At 36.3% G+C, this 24,983-nt stretch overlaps 1 protein-coding gene across 1 annotated transcript in view; it reads left to right on the forward strand.

Annotated features, from left to right (window-relative positions):
- Positions 1 to 24,983, forward strand: part of MSH3 (mutS homolog 3) — a 228,702-nt gene that overhangs the window by 106,992 nt on the left and 96,727 nt on the right. Inside the window, exons 13-17 of the mRNA XM_064376090.1 lie at positions 3,763 to 3,895; positions 10,324 to 10,511; positions 11,228 to 11,396; positions 18,420 to 18,484; positions 21,702 to 21,818. Coding sequence (XP_064232160.1) covers positions 3,763 to 3,895; positions 10,324 to 10,511; positions 11,228 to 11,396; positions 18,420 to 18,484; positions 21,702 to 21,818 — 672 coding nt within the window. The remainder of the gene's footprint in view (positions 1 to 3,762; positions 3,896 to 10,323; positions 10,512 to 11,227; positions 11,397 to 18,419; positions 18,485 to 21,701; positions 21,819 to 24,983) is intronic.

Genomic DNA, 24,983 nt, shown 5'->3' on the forward strand with positions numbered 1-24,983 from the left:
ACTAAAATAATAATTCTCTATTCTGTGCCCTGACATACAGTTTTATTACAATTATTTGGAAGGTCTTGTTACTGCACATTAAAGAACAATTCTACTGTATGTGAATTATTTAAAATTTAAAAACATAGTCACTTACTCATTTCCATTCTGATCTTCGTATAGGAGATAAAGATGGAATTATAGCTACCCCAATGATGAGAAATTGGTGGTGAACAGTGCCATAAACCTTTTACTCTCTCCCTGCCCATTTAGACCTCCATAATTATTAATAATTATAATGTGCTTTCACAATGCAACCTACTGTCCAGTCTCAGCACAGGGAGTACTTCAGATCATTACTACTTGTCAGGTAGTACTTGTCAAGATCCCAGTACTAGCTTTCCTTGTGTAATTCCCACTTGTTGTCCACTTTGCACAAAATACCTGTTTACATATATGTGCCCTGAGGTTTGTCTACACATAGTTATTTCTGAGCTCATATTTTGGGTGCTATTTATTCCTCTTCCATGCTGTTCTTTATGGTGTCTACTAAACAACATTTGTAACGATGTGGTAACAGTTAACATTTCTGAGTGGTTGTCATGATGTAGCAGGTACTGTGTTAAGTGCCTGACATGTATTATGTCATGGAATTCTTGTACTAACACCAAGAGTTGGGGCCCATTGTTCTTCTCATTTTATAGATGGAGAAACTAGGGCAAAGCTAAATAATTGGTAAATGGCAGAGCCTGGGTTTCAATCAAGGCCACCTGACTTCTGAGCCCAAATTGTTAACCTCTGAGGTAGTCCTTAAAGAAAGTTGGGTTAAAACTAAACTGATTCATAGTGAAAATGCTTCTAGGCTAGAATAACACCCCCCCTTTTTTTTATGTTTTCCCAGATGCCAAATCAACTTGGCATAACCTTTCAAGTCTCTAAGAAATTTATAGTTTTTTAATCTATTAAAAAAACCTTCTGGTAGACTTCATAAATATGACTTAGATTTTTATTAAACTCTTTTGCTTGTATCTTTCTGTATCTCAGAAAACCTTTAATTTTTGAGACAGTAGCTATGTGTGTAGGCTGTCTTATACGTTCACAGATGGCATTATTTTATCAGTCCTCAAACCATCTGTAGCATCAACTTAGTCTATTTCAATTGGTGTCATCTTTCATTTATGCAGGAGTGAGTTATTAAAGTAAAACTTTATATTTGTGTAGCATTTTGGGTAAATGTTAGAGTAAAACATTGGTTTATTTTATCACAACAATCCTTTGCAAAGAAAATTAGTTTTTCCAGCTCATCTTGATTTACTTTATATGTAGTCTTCAGAATGAAATTGAATTGAATAACTGTTTACTGAGCACAAATTGTTATCCTGAAATGTAGGGATAAGAAATGACTCCTGTCCTCACTGAATTTACAGTCTTACAGGAAAAACAGTGAAGTAGTAAATTCCAATTGAAGAAGAAATACGATTATGATTACCATTATGACAAAAGACGGTAGCATGGGAAATGATGGTAAAGGGATTAAGTCTGGTCTAGTGAGTCTGTAAAGGCCTTTCAGAGGAAGAGTGGGTATGAGTTCACCAAATGAAGTGTAGTTGATGGGCAGTAGGGAAGAAGAAAAGAATCTTCTAGGCAAAGTGAGCAGCAAATGAGAAAGCCTCCATGTTGGAGTAACTAAGTCATTGAAAGATATGCAGTCTGACTGGAACTTAAGGGTAGGAGGAAGAGAGTGACACATGATCTTAAGGGAGACCCGAGAGCTAAACAGGCATCAGTTGTTTTGTAAGACAATTAAAGATTCTGGATTTGAACATAAGATGAATGGCAAGTCACGGATGAGCTTAAAGCAGAGGTGTGACATGAACAGATTTGGGCTTTAGGAAAACCACTTGGGCTTCAGTGTGGAGAATGAATTGGAAAAAGGGACAGAAGTGGGGAGGAAAGTTAGGAGGCTGTTTCCATATGATTTTGACTTAGACTATAGTAGTGGCAGGAGAGGTAGAGAGAGGTAGATGGATTACAGAGGCCACCCTGCTGAGAATAGAAGAGCCAGCTTTTGTGTGTACAAAGTTCTGTCTTGTTCTCCTACGTCGTACTAACAAATGGTCTTTCTGCATACAAGAGTATGAGCCAGAGAAAAATGGAACAAAAAGGAGGCCTGAAGTTAGTATAGAAGCTCTGTATTATGAAAACGCTTGATCTCACAGGTAGTTACAAGGATAATAAAGACAAAAGCACTCAACTAATTGGAAAGTCCTCAGTTTAATTGTAATCTAGGCAGGATCCTGATCTCAGATTTGCTCTTCATATCAAATTTGCTCTTCATCTCAGATTTGCTCTTCATATTCTGTGTGTGATGTCAACAGAATTTTGAGAGACAGTCCTGTTTATTCAGTGGTTAATGCCTCCTTCCCCCCCCCGCCCAAATATCAGTTTATTCTTTCATCCATTTATTCATTCATTCATTCATTTACAAACATTTCAAATCCTTACTGAGAGCCTACTACTCACCAGACATGTTTACTTATCTTAGTTTTTAATACCACATATAGCCATTATACCTAGTGTGGGCCTTTGATTTTTATAGGTACTTAATGGACCACATCTCATATAGGATACATTTAGTCCATCAGGTTTCCATTTTAAGTGGCTCATCACTTAAGGTGTAGCTGTTGGGAAAATCCTGCAACCCTGATCTCATACGTATCTGAATGTCATATTCTCTGCACTGTCTGTTGCTACTCCTCAATCTTTGGTCAGGGTCAGTATGTCTAATTCCATTTCATTTAAACAGTTGATCAATTCAGCCATCACCACCACCACTAGGTAGTCTTGTTGGTCGTTGTTGAGCTATTATATTAGCCAAGGTAATGCAAGCTATCAGCAAACAAACAAATTCTCCATCTAAGTGGTTTAAATACATTAGAAGTTTATTTCTTGCTAATCTAAGTTCAATTGGTAACAGATAGGGGAAAGGTGGATTTTCTGCTCCACTATGGACTCAGGCTGATGGAGTCACCATGAGGCTCATAAGCTTGCCTAGCCGGCAAAGGGGGTTAGGCGAATATGAAAGCTTATTCAGGAAGTTTTTATGGGTCAGGACTAGAGGTGGCTTACTTCATTCCCACCTATGCTTCAGAACTCAGGTACATGGCCATACTTAACTGCAGGAAAGACTGGGAAATGTAGTCTGTGTGTTTGCCTGGTGAGTTTGTCTTTGTCAAACCAAGCTGCTGAATTTCCTTGTACAATACCTGCTCTTTGATTCAGATAATAATAAGAGGCATTGAAGGACCAGATATATTGTTGTAGGACTTTTTCCTTAGTTTAGCCAAAGACAGCGGGGTTGAGGGAAGGTGGTCCTTGTCACACAGCCATGAAAAATTAGGCTCGCAGACAATTGGAAGGAGGAGAAAAATGGAATTTACTGGGCAAAAAGGAATAAAAAGGGAAACAGGGACTCTCTGTCAAGACAGAGCAAGAATCCTACCAGTACGCTTCCCGCCTCAGACTGTAATCCCAGGTTCCACTCAAGAGGAGGAGAGGCCAGGCTCCTCCCTGTTGCCAAAGGCAAGAACTTCTATGGCTCCACCCCCTTGGAGTTTTGCCAGGGAGCCCTTCCCACCTGACAGTCTCAATATGAAGGAGTTTCCTTTGTGCCTAGTAAGTGGCTGTGTCACAGTCCTGGGCATTAGAGTGGGAAATGGTGGGAAATGTCTACATTCTGAATTCCTAACATACCTGATAATTGCTATTACTCTTTTCTCACAGGGAAATAAATGCCCGACTTGATGCTGTATCTGAAGTTCTCCATTCAGAATCTAGCGTGTTTGGTCAGATAGAAAATCATCTACACAAATTGCCCGACATAGAGAGAGGACTCTGTAGCATTTATCACAAAAAAGTAAGTGTGATAGAAATCTATTAAAGCTGACAGTGTTCTTCAGCTTGAGGACGCTTCATATTAAAGGAAAACTTCTGAGAGCTCTATTATTATTTTATTTTGTAAAATCTTACAAATAGCATGCGAGAGTAGCTGAATCCTCAGAAATTTTAATAGTACAAATTAGAGTTATTCCAATTTTTCCATTCTAAAAAATAAAGTTTTCTCACGTGTATTAACTACAGCAACACAGAGGCCCTTCTGTTATGATACAGGATACTCTCCTGTTTTATCCTGAAAGTACAGACTGTTATCAAAATAGGAAATTTATGTAGAATTGTTATTTTAGAAAAGAAATACCTTATTTCTTTTGATGTTAGAACAACTTATTATTTGACTTAAACTAAGGAAAAATCTGCTGGTATAACATCTGTTGTGGTAATTAGTATGCAAACAAGATTGGATATTGAAAGTGAGTAAAGCATTATTTTGACTTTTATCGCTTAAGCTTTACAGTTTGAGTCATAGCAAAAACGAGCCATTTTCCACTGTTAGGGAAATAATTTAGGTTATCTTCAAAATATGCCTAAAATTAAAAAAAATTATTAATATTTTTAAATGATAAAAAACACCAGAAACTCTTCATGGTGTTTTACTTTTTGCAAAAGTCATTCACATACCTTATACTATTTGTTCCTTGTCAAAACTTTATGACATTGAGAAGTTACTATTTTTATTACCTTCTTAGTAATGGGAAATTATATCTAATGCTATATATATGTGTGTGTGTGTATATATAATATATATGAAATACATGTAATGTATATGGCCAGGCACAGTTCCTCATGCCTGTAATGCCAGCACTTTTGGAGGCCGAGGCGGGTGGATCACCTGAGGTCAGGAGTTCAAGACCAGCCTGGCCAACATGATGAAACCCCATCTCTACTAAAAATACAAAAAAATTAGCTGGGTGTGGTGGTGGGCAACTGTAATCCCAGCTACTCTGGGGGCTGAGGCAGGAGAATCACTTGAACCCAGGAGACGGAGGTTGCAGTGAGCCGAGATCACACCATTACACTCCAGCCTGGGTGACAAAGCAAAACTCTGTCTCAAACAAATATGTATATATTGCCGGGCACGGTGGCTCACGCCTGTAATCCCAGCACTTTGGGAGGCCAAGGCGGGTGGATCACGAGGTCAAGAGATTGAGACCATCCTGGCCAACATGGTGAAACCCTGTCTCTACTAAAAATACAAAAATTAGCCAGGCATGGTGGCACATGCCTGTAGTCCCAGCTCCTTGGGAGGCTGAGGCAGAGGAATTGCTTGAACCCAGGAGGTGGAGGTTGCAGGAGCCAAGATCGCGCCACTGCACTTCAGCCTGGCGAAGGAGCGAGACTCTGTCTCAAAAAAAAAAAAAAAAATGTATATATTGCTGCAACCACTTGAATTACCTTGGCTAATATGATGATGCTGAGAGGCTTAGTAATTTGCTAGTAACAGAATCTGTATATAGACCAAGGATTCTTGACTGTGTTTTCAGTGGCTGTGTCTTTTGGATACTGTCATGTTTGATGTAGTTATCTTGACTGGCACTTTTTTTTCTGGTTGCCACTTTTCAAAGGCAAATTTTATTTTTCCTTCAAATGTAACTCCTTGCCAATTTAATACTTTTACTGTAGAACAGTTTTTATATGTCTAAATTTTACTTTACCTTTTTATTTTATTGAAACGGAGTTTCACTCTTGTCACCCAGGCTGGATTGCAGTGGCACAGTCTTGGCTCACTGCAACCTCCACCTCACAGGTTCAAGTGATTCTTCTGTCTCAGCTTCCCAAGTAGTTGGAATTCCAGGCATCTGCCACTACACCTGGCTAGTTTTCATATTTTTAGTAGAGGTAGGGTTTCACTATGTTGGCCAGGCTGGTCTTGAACTCCTGACCTCAGGTGATCTGCCCGCCTTGACTGCCCAAAGTGCTGAGATTACAGGTGTGAGCCACCGCCCTCAGCCTATATGCCTAAATTTTAGTTGTGACCGATTTTTCATTAGTGTTTCCATTTTTTTCAGCCCCTTTTCCCCCCCCCTACAGAATTTTACTAGCATGGTAAGTACTGCTTCTAAGAATACTTGAGGTGCCCAAGAGGACTTATGTAACTGTTTTACATGCTTCAGCTAAATTTGAAAACAATGCACAAGCCAGAATTGGGAATATTCATCCTGGGAAGAAAGATGTATGAGTTGGTTATGGGGTCAAGGGAGCCTATTGCATCATTAATGGGTACACCATGTTGTTTTGCTGGCAATAGCAGAAGCTGTAATGATAGTCACAAGTTTTAGAGTAGACCTTTTTGAAGTTGCATAGTGGGTGCCAAATCATTTGTTGTTTTGTATCCTTGGCTCGGAGCCTGAAAATTGGTGCATATTAACCTTCTTTAAACAGCAGATCTCCAGGCACTTTGCTTTAATTGTTTGAAAGGATTCACTCACAGATGTCAGAGATTTTTGTTTTTCTTAAGAGAAAACAGAAGCAAAGCTGAAAATCTTTCAATGTCTGCTCAAACGCACTAAGTCAAAGTGTCCATGGCATCAAGATGGCAGCATCAGTCCATGGGGCTATGATGTTTGTATTGCACAGGGTTTGTGTATTTATAAAAGTTTCAAAACTGTACTAAAGTCAGAATCTAATTCATTTAACAAGTGACCGTATGCAGTGCAAGAATTACTTATTTTGGAATTTCAAAATTTATTTTACTAAGGGAACTTATGACTCTCTTGGAAGCCATTCCTTGTTGCTGTTTTAGTGTTTTGTTTACGCAAGAATGTGCCTAAAGAGTAGATTGAAGGGTGAAGGGTAGAAATGATCTGGTAACAAACCAACTTCAGGAAAGCTGAATGCTTTAAACCAATGTTGTATAGATAAGTTGGCTGGCTCTAGGAATGTGTCATCAAACATATGTCTGTCCTTTATCATTAGATTACTCTAAATAAGCTTCTACTATGTACACCACATAGTGAGTGATGTCCTGAGTACAGATTGTGCCAATTATGTGAAATTCATAAAATGAGAAGGAACACTGTTTGTTGTTGGAAGTGGTCAGCATAGGTTGTATGCTTATGTGGAAAGTGTCCTGGAATATGTACCAATAGGTGTTTTATGGTGATAATGATAGAGGATCTCAAGTGAGCTGATTCTGACGTAAAATAAACATTTCTTCTTCTTTTTTTTGAGACAGGATCTTACTGTGTTGCCCAGGCTGGAGCGCAGTGGTGCGACCATAGCCCACTGCAGCTTCAGCCTCCAGTCTCCTGAGTAGCTGGGACAACAGGCACGTGCCACCATGCTCAGCTAGTTTATTATTATTATTATTATTATTATTATTATTATTTATTTATTTATTTATTTATTTTTGTAGAGATAAGGCCTGGCCACGTTGCCCCAGCCGTCTCAAACTTCTGTGCTCAAGAGATCCTCCCGCCTTGGCCTCCCACTGTGCTGGGATTACAGGCATGAGCCACCGTGCCTAGCCTAAAATAAACATTTCTTTTGATGGCAAAACATCAAATTCAAATCTTGTAAACAGTGCTAGTCACCGAAAGTAACTTTGCTCAAGAACTATTTTGTAAGAAAGTGTTAAGTAACTGCCAAGGTTGGTGCATACATTTAAAGGATAATCGCACTTAGTAAATGTTGAGGAGAGTGTTTTCAGAATTTTCTAGGTGAGAATCACTTTTAGCCAGGCAGATAAGCCCAAAACTGCATTTTCAGTGTGACAGTTAGGCTGGGGTCCTTCCCATCCTGTGTCCTGTAAGGCCCTGCCTCCACACTTGTGAGTGTGCTCAAGCTTTCCCAGTGAGACAGCTGCTGCCAGAAGAAGGGCTGAACTACTGGAGAGTGACTCCAGGAGCAGCCATTTACCCATCCTCAGCTTTCTTACAGCTTCTGAGTTCTTTTGCTTAAGAAACTTGAGAACAACTTGCTACCTCCAGTTTTCAATGTGATTGTAAAGCACTACTGGTTTTCACCCTGCTTCTGTTGCTGACTTTACATTGTATCTCAGCTTGTAAAATTAATCCTTTTCTTGGGATTACAATAATTACAAGAGGATAATATTCAAAATTATATTGAAAATGTTTATGTTTAGTCTTTTGCTTTTTGTTAAAAGGTATCATTAATTGACTAGTGGCCAGAAAGCTTCCAGGTTTCACATTTATGTACACAGTTCAGCTTCCTGTATGGGATGGGAAGGAGGTTTTTCTGGAGAAAAGTTGCCTCATGATACACTTAGAACTCAACATTTGCTCAGTTGAACCTAACTTCTTATTTTTTTGTATGATTTATTTAACCCTTTGTGGTTAATAATGACCTTTTTGAATATGTTTTTAGCCTTAATCTGTTTCATCTATACTACTTATTATGTGCCTTATTACTTTACCCTTAAATTGTTTTCTCATCTCAAGACATTTCTTTTCAGCCAATATTGTGTCAATTTTCTTGAACTGTCTTCTGGAGCCTTCCGACTTCATCCATTATGGACTGGTTGTCCTCATATCTGTTGTACAGTACTATCTTAGATTCCCTTTACTTCTCTTGAGTTGAATTTTTTGTTTTTTACATTCTATGTCTTCCTCTTAGTTTATTCCTTCATTTTGGTGGAGTATATCTTCTGGAACCTTTCTGAGAAAACATGTTGGAAGTGAATCTTTTAAAACATTCATGTCTAGAAGTGTTTTTTTTTTAAATTGTTGTTACTACCTTCACATTTGATTGGTAGTTTGGATGGGTATAAAATTCTAAGTTTTAGTTGACTTTATTATCTTTATCTACTACCTCTTCTGTTGAATTTTTCATTTCTACTGTTATACTTTAATTTCCAAGAATTTTTGTTTTCTTGTTCTCCAAACGTTTTTTTTCTTTTTAGTATCTTGTTTCATGGTTGTAATATCTTCTGTTTCATGGAAGATATTAATATGCTTAGAAGTTCTCTAGCAGGGCACAATCTGAACTGATACACAAGTCTTTTTGGATTCTTGATGTAAACTGTGTCTCAGTTTTCCTCAGGGACAGTTAAAAACTCAGGTACCTTGAGTCTTTTAAGTCAATTATTATTTATCTGTTTACTTTATAGCTTCTAACATATTGTTGCTGTTGTCCTCTTTTCTAGTGTGGTTTTATGCCTTTTTAAATAATATCTTAACTGTTGTTTCAAGATAGAGAGAAATTAGATGCATGTGTTTAACCCACTCTGTTTTTCAGAAGTTACAATGTAAAAATTATTTATGTTCATGTTAAAGAAAAAAAAACACTACAGTAGTATGCAAGGGTATAAAATAACGGGTAAAAAGTTTCCCTCTGTCACCCTTCCATATCTAATACCCAGAGGTAACCAGAGTAAGTCACATGTGTTAGCTCCTAAAACATTTATTGATATTTATATTTTTTATTTATATTGAATAATGCATCTCATTTAAAAAATCACAGTGTTACCATGTAAATACATAAAAATATATACTTATGTGATATATGATGTAAACATACTATGTATCTTCATTATATGTTGAAATTACAGAGTTCTGTGCTGATACAAACAGATCTTAATTATTTTGGCTGTTTCATAGTATTACATTGCATGAGTTTTTCCTAATAAGATCCCAATTGATGGATATTTATTTCTTATTCATCTTTGTAATATAAGCAGTGCTACTATGAATATTCAGACACATATTTTTCACTATTTGTTAAAGTCAGTTTTTAGATAAATTATTTAAAGTGGTGCTTATTCAAAGAGTTATATGCATTTTTTTATTATGAAGACATGCCAGTTGTTTCTCAAAAAGATTAGTCTTCTGCTAATAGTATATAAAAGTATCTTTTTTTTTTTTTTGCATCCTGTTACATGGTTATTGTGAAGCTTTTAAATCTTTGACATTCTGATAAGTGAAAAATGCTATCCTGTATTTTTAATTTGCTTGTCTTTAGTTATATATGAAGATAATCATGTACCTACTGGCTATTCTCTTTCTGTGAGCTGCACATTCAGTTCGTTTAGCCATTATTCTTTGGATTATTCATCTTTTTCATGTCAATTTGTAAGAGCCCATTATATTTGAGAGAATTTTGCTCTGTGTCTATTATGTCTTACAGATATTATTCTTCACATTTTTTTAGCTTGTTTAACATATTTTTGCCATATGGTTTACGTATTTTAAAATGAAAAAATACTGAACAAGAATTGACTTTGTTTTCCCTGGCTAAAATTATTTTCTTTATGCCTTTATTACATAGTATTTAACCTCATTTAGAAAATATAGTGGTATTTTATTTCAACTAACTAGTTAATAGAAAATTAAAACTTTCCTTAATTCTGATTCTAACTTTTAAAAGATCACTAATTAAAGTTCATTTTCATGTATCTTATGCTATTTTGGTAAAAAATATTTCTGTTTTCAGTGTTCTACCCAAGAGTTCTTCTTGATTGTCAAAACCTTGTATCACTTAAAGTCAGAATTTCAAGCAATAATACCTGCTGTTAATTCCCACGTTCGGTCAGACTTGCTCCAGACCATTATTTTAGAAATTCCTGAACTCCTCAGTCCAGTAGAGCGTTACCTAAAGATACTCAATGAACAAGCTGCCAAGTAAGTACTAGACCCTCAATTCTTCCTTTTCAGCAGTCAGCATAAGCCAGTGCATTTGCCATTTGATTTGTGGATTCTTAATCTTTACTAGACTAATAATAAAAGTTGCATGAGTACACATATCATTAGAAATGTGATTGGATCCTAAAAGTATTATATTACAGCTGGAATACTTGCTTTCTAAAATTTAGGCAGTTTTGTCTAGGACAGATATAGTTCTTCCCCAGGTATCAGATGATGAAAAGGTAAAACACAGGCAAAGCTAAGCAGTAGTAGTTTATTAACCCCAAAATGAGTGTCAGATGGTATCTTGTACTCATTTCCTGTATTTCCAGAGATGGCCTTATATTTAGAATCTGTAAAAGCAAAGTTATCCTTTAAAAGGTAGTTATTTTACAATGTATTGCACAAAACGTTCTATATAAATGAAGTAAGATTTGACATTTACATTTGTCTTTGCTTTCTGCATAGGCAAACAACAGATAGTTTATTTCTTGGTTTTACTATGGGAATCATGAACTTATAAGACAAAATGATATTAGGGTAATTTTGACCATCCTCAGAAAAGTTAAAAAACCCATAAATGCTTAGTGACAATTGGAACCACATTTCCCTGACTTCTAGTGCTTTCCTCTTTCATCACACTTTGAAAAATAAGTGATAACTGCTCTAATTAATAAACTTTGAATATACATTTGCATTTTTTGATTTTTTAGAGTTGGGGATAAAACTGAATTATTTAAAGACCTTTCTGACTTCCCTTTAATAAAAAAGAGGAAGGATGAAATTCAAGGTGTTAGTGACAAGATCCGAATACATTTGCAAGAAATAAGAAAAATACTAAAAAATCCTTCTGCACAATATGTGACAGTATCAGGACAGGAGGTAATGTCAAACCTACTTTTATTTTCTATTAGTTTTCCTCTAGTAGAAAAGCTGTTTTAAAATGTAAATAAAAATCTGAAGATAGGATATGTATTATCTTTTCAAATTTTCTGTTTTGTTCCTTGGAAATATGTTATAATAACTTGATAAGAATTATTTTAATGATGGTGTTTTATTAATCTCTTGTGAAAGTAATGCAACTTAATGTTATATGTGTCTTAGTGTTATTTGTTGAAATTATATTATAGACATCTCGATTATTATGAATAGCAACTTATAGAATTCATTTGTTTTAAATCCAGGAAAGAGAAGTTAGTCTTTGATCCCTGCCTTACAGATGATGAAAAGATACAAAGTGGGCCACCTGTGTTGATTGGCTCATACAGTGATTAAATTTGGGGCTTCCTCCTAAAGAGTATAGCTACTAAAAAAACAAATATAGAGTGAGGAACTACATTTAGTGAGTCTTCCATAAAATTATGGTACTGTTTAGAATATGTTTCTTGGAGATGTGTACTTCTGTTTAAAGTTTGATAGTAATGTCTGAATGAGAACCAGAAAAGGAAGAAGTATGCCTTTTAAATACGGCTGTGCTTTTCAGTTCTATTCTGAGTCTTGAGGCATGCCACTCCTATATCTTATGTTTAATAAAATATGAAGATTCAACCTGGGGGAGTTTGAGAAATTCTGTTTTATTAAAATAGCAAATTAGGAAATTTATGGATAACATCTGTAGAGTGAGCATTTTATTCAGGATTTTTAAAAAAATACATATTTTTCTGGTGGGGAAGAACTTAATTTCAAATCAAATTTTTAAATACTTACGTTGCTTTGTATGTTTTGCCAAAAGATTGTTGATTGTATAGTTATTTGAAATAAGCAGTGCTACAGTAATTGAGAATGTTCATTAAAGCCTTTATTAGTCTTGTGCTATTTCATAGATTTACCCATTAAATCAACTTGTCTTCTGAACTAAAATTATTAAGATGTTATACTCAGCAGACATTCACAGTGCCACATGGAGCTCTATATAACAGAAAAATGATTTGACAATATTTATACTTATGTTTATTGTCTGAACAGACAAATTCCAAATATTTAATTGTAACTCTTGTTTTTACTATGCAGTCATGACCTTGCAAAGTGAAAATTGACCTAAGGCCACTATTCTGGCTATTGGTTTAAAATCAGATGATTAACACTGCTTTAGTTACTTTTATAAAAGACATGTAGTAGAAAAGTGGCTGCCTGGTGTACAGTGGAGAAAGCTAAGTGTAAGTGCCAGTTCTACCATTTACATGCTTTATGACCATGGAAGAGTTACCTCAGTTGTTAAGACTATTATGGAGACCAAATAAGTTAATATACATGAAAGTGCTTTTTAATCATAAAGTACTATGCTTATGCTACTCATATAATAACAACAATAATAATACAGTTACCATTTATCAAGAACTTGTTAAAGTCTAGAATGGTAGTAGGTGCCTACATATATTATCCTATTTAATTCTTATAACAACACCAAAAAGGGTCATTCCAGTTTTGCTGGAAAGAAAACCAAGGTTTGGAGTAGATAAGTTACCCAAGGTCAGAAGCACAATTCCATCCCAATACTGATAATTAATATAATTGAAAGATTGGGGTCTGCTACCAGACCCCAATCTTTCAATTATATTAATTATCAGTATTGCACTCCATTTATTAATTCTAAATATTAACACAAATGATTCTCAAAACCATGGATTTTATCTGACAAAATTTAGACATTTTAGAGCTCATAGTTTTCAAAATAAAATAAAATTTAAGTCTCGGAAAGACATTCCTGGATTCATTTGGCAATTTTTGAGTAAAAATGAGAGAAAATTAACAGGAATTCAGAAGAGGTAGTAGACTATCTCTTATTCATTATGATTGTGGCATTGAGCTTTAAGAAAAAGTACAGCATGGAGATCAACAAATTGTATTAAAAATTATTACAAAGGAAGATGAGTTATCTTTTGTCTCTACTAGGTTAAGTTGATGAATTTGAGGAACAAAGTTTCTTCATTATTAATAGTAGGAGGGATTCTTGTTGGTTTTTAATAATCTCTAGGATTTTAGTAGAACATTAATACAGAATTGCTTTCATAAAACATTTTGAAAATTGATGATTCTATTCATTGGAACACCAAAGGAATTATAAATATTCAAAACTGTTTTCATCAAATTCTGTTTTTAAAAAATGGATTACAGTGTCTCACACCTGTAATCCCAACACTCTGGGAGGCCAAGGCAGGAGGATCACTTGAACCCAGGAGTTCAAGACCTGCTTGGACAACATAGTGAGATATCATCTCTAAAAAATAAAAATAAAATTAGCCAGACATAGTGGCATCTGTCTGTGGTCCCTGCTACTTGGGAGACAAAGTTAGAGAATCACTTGAGCCTGGGAGGCCGAAGTTGCTGTGACCTGTGATCGTGCCACTGTACTCCAGCCTGGGCAACAGAGTGAAACCCTATCTCAAAAAAAACAAAACAAAACAAAACAAAACAAAACCAAAAAACAGGATTGATGGTATTCTCAAATTATTTAGAGGTACTTAAAGGACTAGGAACAGACTCCATCAAATATGATTATATCTGAGAATTGAGGGAGGCAGGGTGGAAAACCCTTATTTTACATTTATTGGTGCTTCTTTTTACCTTTCTGTTCTGTCTGACATTTTATTTCTATACATATGGCTTTTGTAACAACCTTAAAAGATTCATTATAGCAGCCCCATGTAATCCATGTGAAGCTATGTGGATCTTGTTATTTTTACTAAAATTAGTAAATGTGTCACAATCCAGTGTTATTTTGACAACATTCATTTTTCACCTCTGTTCCCAGCTTTTGTTACTCATTAGACTATTAAAGCCTTATTGTATGGTGCCTTATTGTCTCTGACTATGTAATTATTGGCTTAGAAGGAATTAATAAAAGCAGAAACTGTATTTTTATATAGTAATGTACACACATTATTATGTATTATTACATAATAATGAATGCATATATATATGAATGTTATGTATGTATGTAATGAAGCCAGAAGTTTGCAGAGTTTACTGCTTCTGTAACAGCCTCTATCATATTTTATGAATATAGGCCAATTATCTTTTAACCTTGAATCAAATATGGAATGGAAATGGGGCAACATTTAGATTGGGGCAGTACTAATAAGTATTATTATTATTTTTAAGGGAAAAAGAAAGATATTGAAAAAAATGTTTGCAAAGAGTTTTATTAATTGACAGCATGCAGCATATCCAGTTATCTGTTGACTATGTTTAAAATGTGGAAAAAATCTGTTAAATCTAAGTACTTTTTAAATTATTAAGAGAAAGAGAGGCCAAGCACAGTGGCTCACACCTGTAATCCCAGCACTTTGGGAGGCCGAGGCTGGCGAATCATGAGGTCAAGAGATCAAGACCATCCTGGCCAATATGATGAAACCCCATCTCTATTAAAATACAAAATTAGCTGGGCACGATGGCGCGCATCTGTAGTCCCAGCTACTCTGGAGGCTGAGGCAAGAGAATTGCTTGAACCCAGGAGGTGGAGGTTGAGATCACGCCACTGCCTCCAGCCTGGCACCTGGCAACAGAGCAAGACTCTGTCTCAAAAAAAAAAAAGAGAGACTGAAAAGAGGGGTGTGGAGGAATGGGTTAAGTGTGGTGCTGGAGAAAACAACAGTTTCTGGAGTGAGTTAAGAATTTCAGCAAACCTAGCAATGTTCCCAGCCTAGTGATACCACAGGCTATATAGATTGAGTAACAATATCTGACATTTAACTAAGACAGAATTGGGTCCCAGGAGAAGAATCTGAGAGATTGCTATAATGAATCAAGGCAGACTACTCAGATCAACACCTAAGAAACAAAGTCAGGAACTGTAGAACAGGAAAAGTTGCTATAAGAGCTTTCTAAGATTACTGGAATGTAGGCTGTTTTTCTGCGTTAGTTTTCTTCAGTAATATAATTCTTAAACCAAAGGCCTACCTGCTTATTCTCTTTCTTAAAATGTTTGAAGAAAAGAATAGCTAGAGAAAAAATTTTGTATCCTATTGTCAGTACAGAAGAGAAGAAAAGCTATCAGATGACAGCTCTGAGGAGGAGCCCAGGCTGAAATCCCGAGGACTGCTGAGTGAGGAAAAAGGACACTGAGGCTGAGTCCAAGGGCCAGACTTTATCTGAGGACATGACCAGACTTTATCTGAGGACATGACCAGAGGTGTTTAACTTGCACCTTTCTGACTCTCACTGTTTTCCGCCTTGTATCGACTCTGTGTGTGTGGCCTGCTATAGCAATTTGGTCCCTAGAGTAGAACTTTGATACGTACAGATTGAATAGTTATGGTCCAAACCATTCCCAAGGTGCTCCTTGTTCAAAATGTCCACCATCCCTTAGGTGGTAACTCCTGTGGAGCTCTGTGTTAGTCATTATGCATCTGGATGTGTCCTTCCCAAATATCAGTGATCCAATCAATCTATTCCTGAGTTTTGCTGTTTCTCTTTAGCATAGCTATTTCCAGAATTATTTTATAAAAAGGCCAACATCTCTTTTGATAGAACACTTTAAAATAGCAGAATTATTTAGCATAGTTTAAAAGTGGTTTTGTTTTTCCCATTAATAATATTTTTTATGGTTTTTCAAAAATTACTTTTGTGGCCAAAGGAGACTTTTTTAGAATCTTCATTCTTAACTATTTAAGTAGGTGTGGCAGATTTGAAACTATATTAATTCTTCTCTATATATGAGGACATCGTTAGTTCCAAACATTTTTGTAAGGATGAAAATTTTTTAAATTAGCCACTGATTCTTAATATAATTAATGTAAAAGCTACAGTGTTTCTATTAATGGGAAAAATAAACTAAAGAACCATATTGATACTATTATTAATATGAACATTATAAATAACTGCAGTTATATGCATATAATGAAACTGATAAATGTGAAAAAGTTCTCATAGCCATCTCAAAATTACAACCAGAGTTTCTGGGTTCCATTCTGCTGAAAATAGGTTTTTAGAAATGTATTTAAATGAAACATTGAATTCGTTTTTTTGTTTTTGTTCTTGTTTTTGTTTTTTGAGACAGAGTCTTGCTTCTGTTGCCCAGGCTGGAGTGCAGTGGCGCAATCTCTGCTCACTGCAACCTCCGCTTCCTGGGTTCATGTGATTCTCTTGCTCCAGCCTCCCGAGTAGCTGGGATTACAAGTGCCTGCTACCACGCCTGGCTAATTTTTGTATTATTAGTAGAGACAGGGTTTCGCCATGTTTGCCAGGCTGGTCTTGAATTCCTGACCTCAGGTAATCCATCTGCCTCAGTCTCCCAAAGTGCTGCGGTTACTGGTGTGAACCACCGCACCTGGCCTGAATTTGATTGTAATAATATAGGAATGAGAGCACACTGAGAAGAGATAATATATAACTAATGCTAAAAATGAATGGTGTGATAGAAGAACTTCACTTGCTTCCTGGCTGATTTCAGAGAACCTTACTTGCAGGGCACGGTTGGATCTATAAAGATATTATGAATGTAAATTAAAATGGCAATGAGATATTATCTCACCTCAGTTAAAATGGCTTTTATCCAAAAGACAGGCAATAACAAATGCTGGTGGGGATGTGGAGAAAAGGAAACTCTGGTACACTGTTGGTGGGAATGTTAATACCACTACCACCACTATGGAGAACAGTTTGGAGGTCCCTCAAATAAAAAAAAAAGAGCTACCATGTGATCCAGCAATCCCACTGCTAGGTATATACCCAAAAGAAAGGAAATCAGTGTATTGAAGAGATATCTGCACTGCTGTGTTTATTGCAGTACTATTCACAATAGCCAAGATTTGGAAACAAACTAAGTGTCCGTCAGCAGACGAATGGGTATAGAAAATGTGGTACATAGACACAATGAAGTACTATTGAGCCAAAAATAAGAATGAGATCCTGTCATTTGCAACAACATGGGTGGATTATGGAGGTCATTATGTTAAGGGAAATAAGCCAGGTGCAGAAAGACAAACTTTGCATGTTCTCACTTATTTGTGGGAGCTAAAACTTAAAACAATTGAACTCATGGAGATATAGAATAGAATGATTACTAGAAACTGGCAATGGTAGTGGGGGTGGGGAGGATGAGGGGATGGTTAATGGATACAAAATACAGAAAGAATGAATAAAACCTAGTGTTGATAGTACAACAGGGAAATTATAATCAATAATAATTTAATTGTACATTTTTAAATAGCTAAATGAGTATAATTGGATTATTTGTAGCACAAAAGATAAATGCGTGGGGTGATGGATACCCCATTTACCCTGATGTGATTATTATGCATTTTATGCCTGTATCAAAATATCTCATGTAATCAGTAAATATATACAACTACCATATGCCCACAAAAATTTTTTTAAAAAGATATTTTGGTTCATATAAGCAAAAACGTAAAGAAAACTCTCATATCGGAAGAAATACTTTCCTCTCTTTGTAGTTGGAGAAGTCAGTACTTTCCTATGAAGATAATTTTAGAGGATTTAGATTCCTTGGTTAAAAACTATTTAAAAATCGTCCTTGTTCAGAATAGGGGAGGATCATATCTCAAATCGGTGTAACATCTAGTAATTGAATATTTTAAAATTTTATATACTTAGAAATTCAATCTTTTCTGAGTAATAGAATTCTTAAGATAAGTGAGAATAAATGAAAGAGTTTGTTAATGAAAAAGCCATCATTCAGAATACACATCTAACAATATTAGAAACATGAAAGCCCACGTATTACGATGTTTTGCACAATACAAATTGTACTTTGTCCCAAGTATTGAACCTTTAATTAATAATGTTTGTCTGTTTTGACATATATACAGTCTGAAAAACAATACTGGGTTTATTTCGAGTGTTTAGAACAATATATAATAAATTGTTATACCACAATTAAAGGAACGCTTTAAAATATATAATGGTTATTCATCTAAATATCTGTTTGTTTGTATTTCTTTTTAGTTTATGATCGAAATAAAGAACTCTGCTGTATCTTGTATACCAACTGATTGGGTAAAGGTTGGAAGGTAGGTTTAAAATAAATTTTTTACTTATAATGAATTTTAATGATATCTGTATATCTGCGTGTTACTGGACTGATAGTAACCACATTCTTGAAACTAAAAGCAATTCTTTTTATTTTTTTCTTCTCATGGAACTTTTCGATTTTTTGTAGTCTTGTTCCGCGGCCCAGGCTGGAGTGTAGTGGTGCGTTCTCAACTCACTGCAACCTCTGCATCCCTGGTTCAAGGGATTTTCGTGCCACAGCCTCCTGAGTAGCTGGGACCACAGGTGTGCACCACCATGCCCAGTTAGTTTTTGTATTTTTAGTAGAGATGGATTTTCACTCTGTTGGTCAGGCTGGTCTTGAACTCCTGACCTCAGGTGATCTACCCACCTTTGCCTCCCAAAGTGCTGGCATTACAGGTGTGAACCACCGAGTCTGGCCCTTTGTTATGGAACTTTTAACCAAGGAGATTATTATTTTTAACTCTTTCTCATTGATTTTAAAACATTTTTCAAAAGAGTATCTTATTTTTCACATTTGTTTTCTTGTTTCGTAAATTATTTTATTCTTACAGCACAGGGTACACATGAAAGAAAAGTTGAGGAACCTTCAGTTGTAAGATTAATTTAGTTGCTTTACTTCATGATGAATGCTATGCCTGACATTTCTTTTAAGAAGCTGCAATTTCATTTTCTACCTCACTGAGCTCCACATTTCTTTATTCTTAATGCCTTCCTTGGCACATAATTATTATAATTCTTTACATCTTTTTTTGGTAACCCAGATCATGAATTGATAAAAATAAATTAATCAAAAACAAATTTAGAGAACTACGTTGGGACTCTGCCTTTTCTCCTTGGTTAAACATTAATCCCCAAGAGGGGACTCATTTAAAGACAAGGTATTAGGGAAGTATATACAGCTGTGAGTAGTATTCTTTGTGGAATATTTATTAGTACTGTTACCAGTAAGTTGCACAAACAAGATGAAAATGGTACATTTGCCTAAGGCGGTAGAAGAGGGACTGGTAGCTGGTAATAGTGTATGGGCATTCCGTTTTAAGGATGAAGGGAAATTTTGACATAATGTGTGAAGGATTGTTAATTTATTATTCTATTATTGTTATTTTTTTTGAGAAGGAGTCTCTTTTCGTCGCCCAGGCTGGAGTGCAGTGGTGTGATCTCAGCTTACTGCAACCTCTGCCTCCAGGGTTCTAGTGATTCTCCTGCCTCAGCCTCCCAAATAGCTGTGATTACAGGTGCCCGCCACTAAGGCTGGCTCATTTTTTTGATATATTTAGTAGAGATCGGGTTTCACTACGTTGGCCAGGCTGGTCTCAAACTCAAGTGATGCACCTGCCTCAGCCTCCCATTTATTTATTTATTTAAGCCACAGTCTTGCTCTGTAGCCCAAGCTAGAGTGCAGTGGCATGATCTCAGCTCATTGCAACCTCTGCCTCCAGGGTTCAAGCAGTTCTCCTGCCTGAGCCTTCCAAGTAGATGGGATTACAGGCACATGCTACCACGTCAGGCTGATTTTTGCTTTTTTTTTTTTCAGTAGAGACAGGGTTTCACCATGTAGGCCAGGCTGGTCTTGAACTCCTGACCTTGTGATCCCTTGTGATCCGCCCTACTCAGCCTCCCAAAGTGCTGGGATTATAGGCATGAGCCACCGTGCCCGGCCCATAATTCATTATTTTAACTTAAAAAGAAAATGTTCATTATCCATTGCCACATTATCAAATGTTGAAGGCACAGGCATGCATTTCTTTCACACTAATACCATTATTATTTTTTTTAATGCTACCAGAAGGTGTACTTTAGATTTGGGTATTGTTGATTCTAGGGATGTTGTTTTCTCTCTTTGCAGACATTCTTTCCTTTATCTATTTTTGTCCTATACCACAGCTAATGAATGAAATACGCTTTATGAAGAGAAATTGCCAAAAACCATGTTAGTCTATCTACAACAATAGCCGAAATGTCTCACTAAATGAGTTTTGCCAGAAGAGAAAGCTTTGATAAATACGTTGGCATAGAAGTCTAGATGATGTAATTTAAAAGCAACAAGCAAGGTGTAAATCAGTGTCACCATCTTTTGAATGTTCAATAATGCAAATTGAATCAACAGATAAGATAGTTTTGGAAAGGTTCATTGCAATTTATCTGTTCGGCCATAGGGCTTTGACAGAGATGGGTTAGAACATCAGCAGTCAGATTTTGATTGCAAAAGGCCCACCCCTAATTCAGCAAGTTGGCAAATTAAAGTGCAGCAGTGTATTATAAGAGTGGAGGAGCAAACAAAGACCAGACACCTTGACCTTTTCTTCTTGAAGACTTATCATCATAATGACAGAATTAACAACAATGGCAACCACCACCACCACAAAACAACTAGTTTTTGTTGAATACATATAGGTGCTTTCCTAAGTGCTATCTGTTTGATCCTCTCAACAGTACCTATGAGGTAGATACTATTATCCCTATTTCATAGATGAGGAAAGTGATATTTAGAGAAGATCTGTTCCATTTGCCCGAAATGACATAGCTAGTAAGTAAGTTGCAGGACCAGAGCCTCAACCTGGCTTCTCTGACAGGGGATCCATGGCATCCCCTGTTGTGCTCTACAGCTACTGAATGGAGAGCAGAGGTGATACTCAGCCCATATGGGGAGCATTTGGTATTTCCTCCCATCCAAGGCCACTGTGAATCTGCACAGATCACAGTATCCTAAAGATCTCTTTTTTAATTGCCTCCTGAATTAATGCATTGCTATTCTTTGTAATGCTTTTCATTTTTCTTTTTTCATTGGAATACTTCAATCATACAGAAAAGTCCATAAAACAAAGAATAATATAACCTTCACCAATGTGTCTACCTCCCAGCTATGTCATACTTTCTTTTACCATATTTGCTTCTCATCTTTTTAAAAAAGCATTCTCACTTAGTATAATTTAAAGAAAAAAACTTTTTGCCTATGAAATAAAAATTTTAAACTCTGACTTTGCCATATGGATATAATTTGAAATGCATTTAGAAAGACTTCCTGAGCAAAGTCATATTCTTTGGAATCAGTAGAGTTCAGGACCATAATTAAAGAATGTTCCTCTGTTTACAGCTGTTTACTTTCAAGGCTCATCAGAGAATAATAAATAACTACTTTAATTTTCTAAAGTGATGGCATTTCAATTTTTTACTAACCTTGATTTCCTATTTATGTTTTTTCCCCTCTTCTAGCACAAAAGCTGTGAGCCGTTTTCACTCTCCTTTTATTGTAGAAAATTATAGACATCTGAATCAGCTCCGGGAGCAGCTAGTCCTTGACTGCAGTGCTGAATGGCTTGATTTTCTAGAGTGAGTTTACAATGAAAAATATAATCTGACTTTTTGCTTTGAGAAACAGAGCGGTAAAGTCTTTCCATCAAAAAGAAAATAGAGATTACAGCTTGTGGCCCATCATGAAATAGTTGAGTACATGTGTTCTCTGATTTTATGTCTTTTTTTTTTTTTCGAGACGAAGTCTCACTCTACCCAGGGTGGAGTGCCGTGGTGCAATCTCAGCTCATTGCAACATCCACCTCTCAGGTTCAAGAAATTCTTCCTGCCTCAACCTTCTGAGTAGCTGGGATTACAGGCTCCCGCCACCATAAGCTAATTTTTAGTAGGGACAGGGTTTTGGCATGTTGGCCAGGCTGGTCTCGAACTCCTGACCTCAAGTGATCTGCCTGCCTGCCTCCCAAAGTGCTGAGATTACAGGCATGAGCTACCGCACCTGGCCTGAAAGAAATTCTTAAAATCTATTGAAAGCTAAGATGACCACCTAGGTTCACCTAGGTTCATCACATGTTAGCATTTACCACATTTGTTTTTTATCTCTCGTGTATTTTTTTTTCTGAACCATTTGAAAGTAAGTTTTAGACATCATAACACTTTACCCCTAAATACTTACTCTACGTCTTTAAAAATAAGGACCTCCTACTATATAATTTTAACACCATTATTATATCTAAGAAAAATTAACATTAACTTATGAATATATTTGAATTTCTTGAATTTTTTCAGTGCCCCCCCACCTTTAGATTTTTAAATGAAAGATCTAATCAACATTTACTTGTTGCATTTGGTCATTATGCTTCTTTAGTCTATTTGAACCTAGAATCACCTGCCACCCTTTTTTATTTTTATACCATGGTGTTTTTTGAGGAGTCCTTGCCCTTGTCTCAAAGAATGTCTCACATTCTGGATTTATTGATAGTCATGTGTTCATATTGGCAGTTTTAAGTCATGGTGTGCTGGCAAATGATTAACGGCCAGCTCTTTGGAAGAACAGTCATGTTTGTAGAATTTGCTGATTTCTGAAGTGTAAACATTCTCACCAAGGCTGATTTCAAGCCACCAGTGGATTGGAGTTGGGAAGAGATGTACACAGTTGTTTTTCATGAGTCCATAGGAGCCAGCTCTAGGCCACCACTGGTCTAAGTACTTTATATATAAACTCATTATTTTTCACATGAGCCCTATGAAGCTAAGTATCATACCCAACTTACAAATGAATAAGGTGAGATGCAGAAATAAGAAGCTCATCTTCCAAGGGTAGGATTGGAGTCAAGATTCAGCCCCAGCCATCTGGCAGCCAGGTGTGTGGCCTTTGCTGGCCTGCCCACAGTGAGCCCACAGGCATCAGTCTAAATGCATCTCTACTAGTCTCACTTTAAACCATAAACAGGTCAGACACAGTGGCTCACACCTGTAATCCCAGCACTTTGGGAAGCCGAAGTGGGCAGATCACTTGAGGCCAGAGTTCAAGACCAGCCTGGACAACATGGTGAAACCCTGTCTCTACTAAAAATACGAAAATTAGCCAGGCATGATGGTGTGTGCCTGTAATCCCACCTAACTAAAGAAGCTGAGGCACAGTAATTGCTTGAACCTGGGAGGCGGAGGTTGCAGTGAGCTGAGACTGTGCCTCTGCACTCCAGCCTCGGCAACAGAGTTTGACTGTCTCAAATAAATAAATAAAACTTTAAACAGTAAAAATTCAGTGATGTCCTTCAGGGAGCTTTATTGCATTTCAAGTAATCAACCTGATAAGTGAAAAAAAACCAAAAAACAAAACAGATATGTGAGAATTTTTACAAGGTGGTAAGTTGGTGCCGATCTTTTTGCCCTGAGGAGTGTCAAATTATAAGACCAGGAAGAAATTCCAATTTACTTAAATCTTTTGAGATTATCTTTACTCAGAATATTGAATGCAGGGATAAAAATTTTGTCTATCAGTTTCTTTTCTATTTCACTTTGAATTTTCCATTTTAAAGGTTTTCAGGGCCTTTGAGTCTGTCAGTTCTCCTGACTTTTTGCTTAGTATTACCACTGAAAATGTGAAAATTGAACTAAAATTGCACCTTTCAATCTTCAAGGACTCACATTCTAGAAGGGTCCTGGGATTTGGTGAGGTAATTTCATGTTCATTCCATTCAGACCATACATAATTTCATGGATCTGGCTTCTATTCTCTCTGTCATTATTCCAGACTCAGGAAAGTTCAGGTCTCCCAGGCTAATCATCTTGGTGTTATCTTCCCTTTGGTCCTTTTATCTGTTATAATAAAGTTCTTTTTTTTTTCTGTCTCCCTCTGCCACCCAGGCTGGAGTGCAATGATATGATCATGACTCATTGCAACCTTTACCTCCCCAGCTCAAGCAATCCTTTTGCCTCAGCCCCCTAGTAGCTGGGACTACAGGCATGCACCACCACACCGGGCTAATTTTTAAGTGTTTTTGTAGGGACAGGGTTTCTCTATGTTGCCCAGCCTGGTTTTGAACTCTTGTGCTCAAGTGATCTGCCTGCCTCGGCCTCCCAAAGTGCTGGGATTATAGTGCCAGCCATCATGCCCAACCTGGTATCAAATTTCTGATTGTCTTTTTCCCCTTTGAGATGTCTCTTTGATTTGTCCCTTCTTCTGTTGTCTTCTGACAGCCCACTGTTACCTCAAACTATTCTTACTGCATCAGCCTTCTGACTGGGCACTCTACTAGGTTGACCCAGAAGTTTTTATTATATCATCCCTAGGCTGTAATTGAGAGTTGTGAAGAGTGAGCTAACAGTAAATATAACATCACAGAAGAATGTGATACTCTAATTACTAAGTGAAGAAAATGATGTAAAACAGTCAAACTATGATACAATTTTGTGTGTGTATATTCACATAATGCACAGCATACAAGCTTTTATATTTATAAAGATTAAATATATATACTTACTGTATTCCTAATATGCTTATTGACCATGTGTATATCTTTGGAGGTATATCTATCCATATATACATATGAACATATATATGTATATGTATAGACTCAAAACGTTAACTAATTATTTCTGGAGGTTACCGGTGATTTTAATTTCTTTACTTTGCAAATGCAGTTGGTTCTCCATATCTGTGGGTTCTGCATCCATGGATTTAACCAACTGCAAATTGAAAATATTGGAGGAATGAAAAGGATGGTAACATCTATATTGAAC

The sequence above is a fragment of the Aotus nancymaae genome, unplaced genomic scaffold (assembly GCF_030222135.1).
Source record: "Aotus nancymaae isolate 86718 unplaced genomic scaffold, 86718_ANA_hifiasm-v0.15.2.pri h1tg000014l, whole genome shotgun sequence".
Classification (NCBI taxonomy): Eukaryota; Metazoa; Chordata; class Mammalia; order Primates; family Aotidae; genus Aotus; species Aotus nancymaae.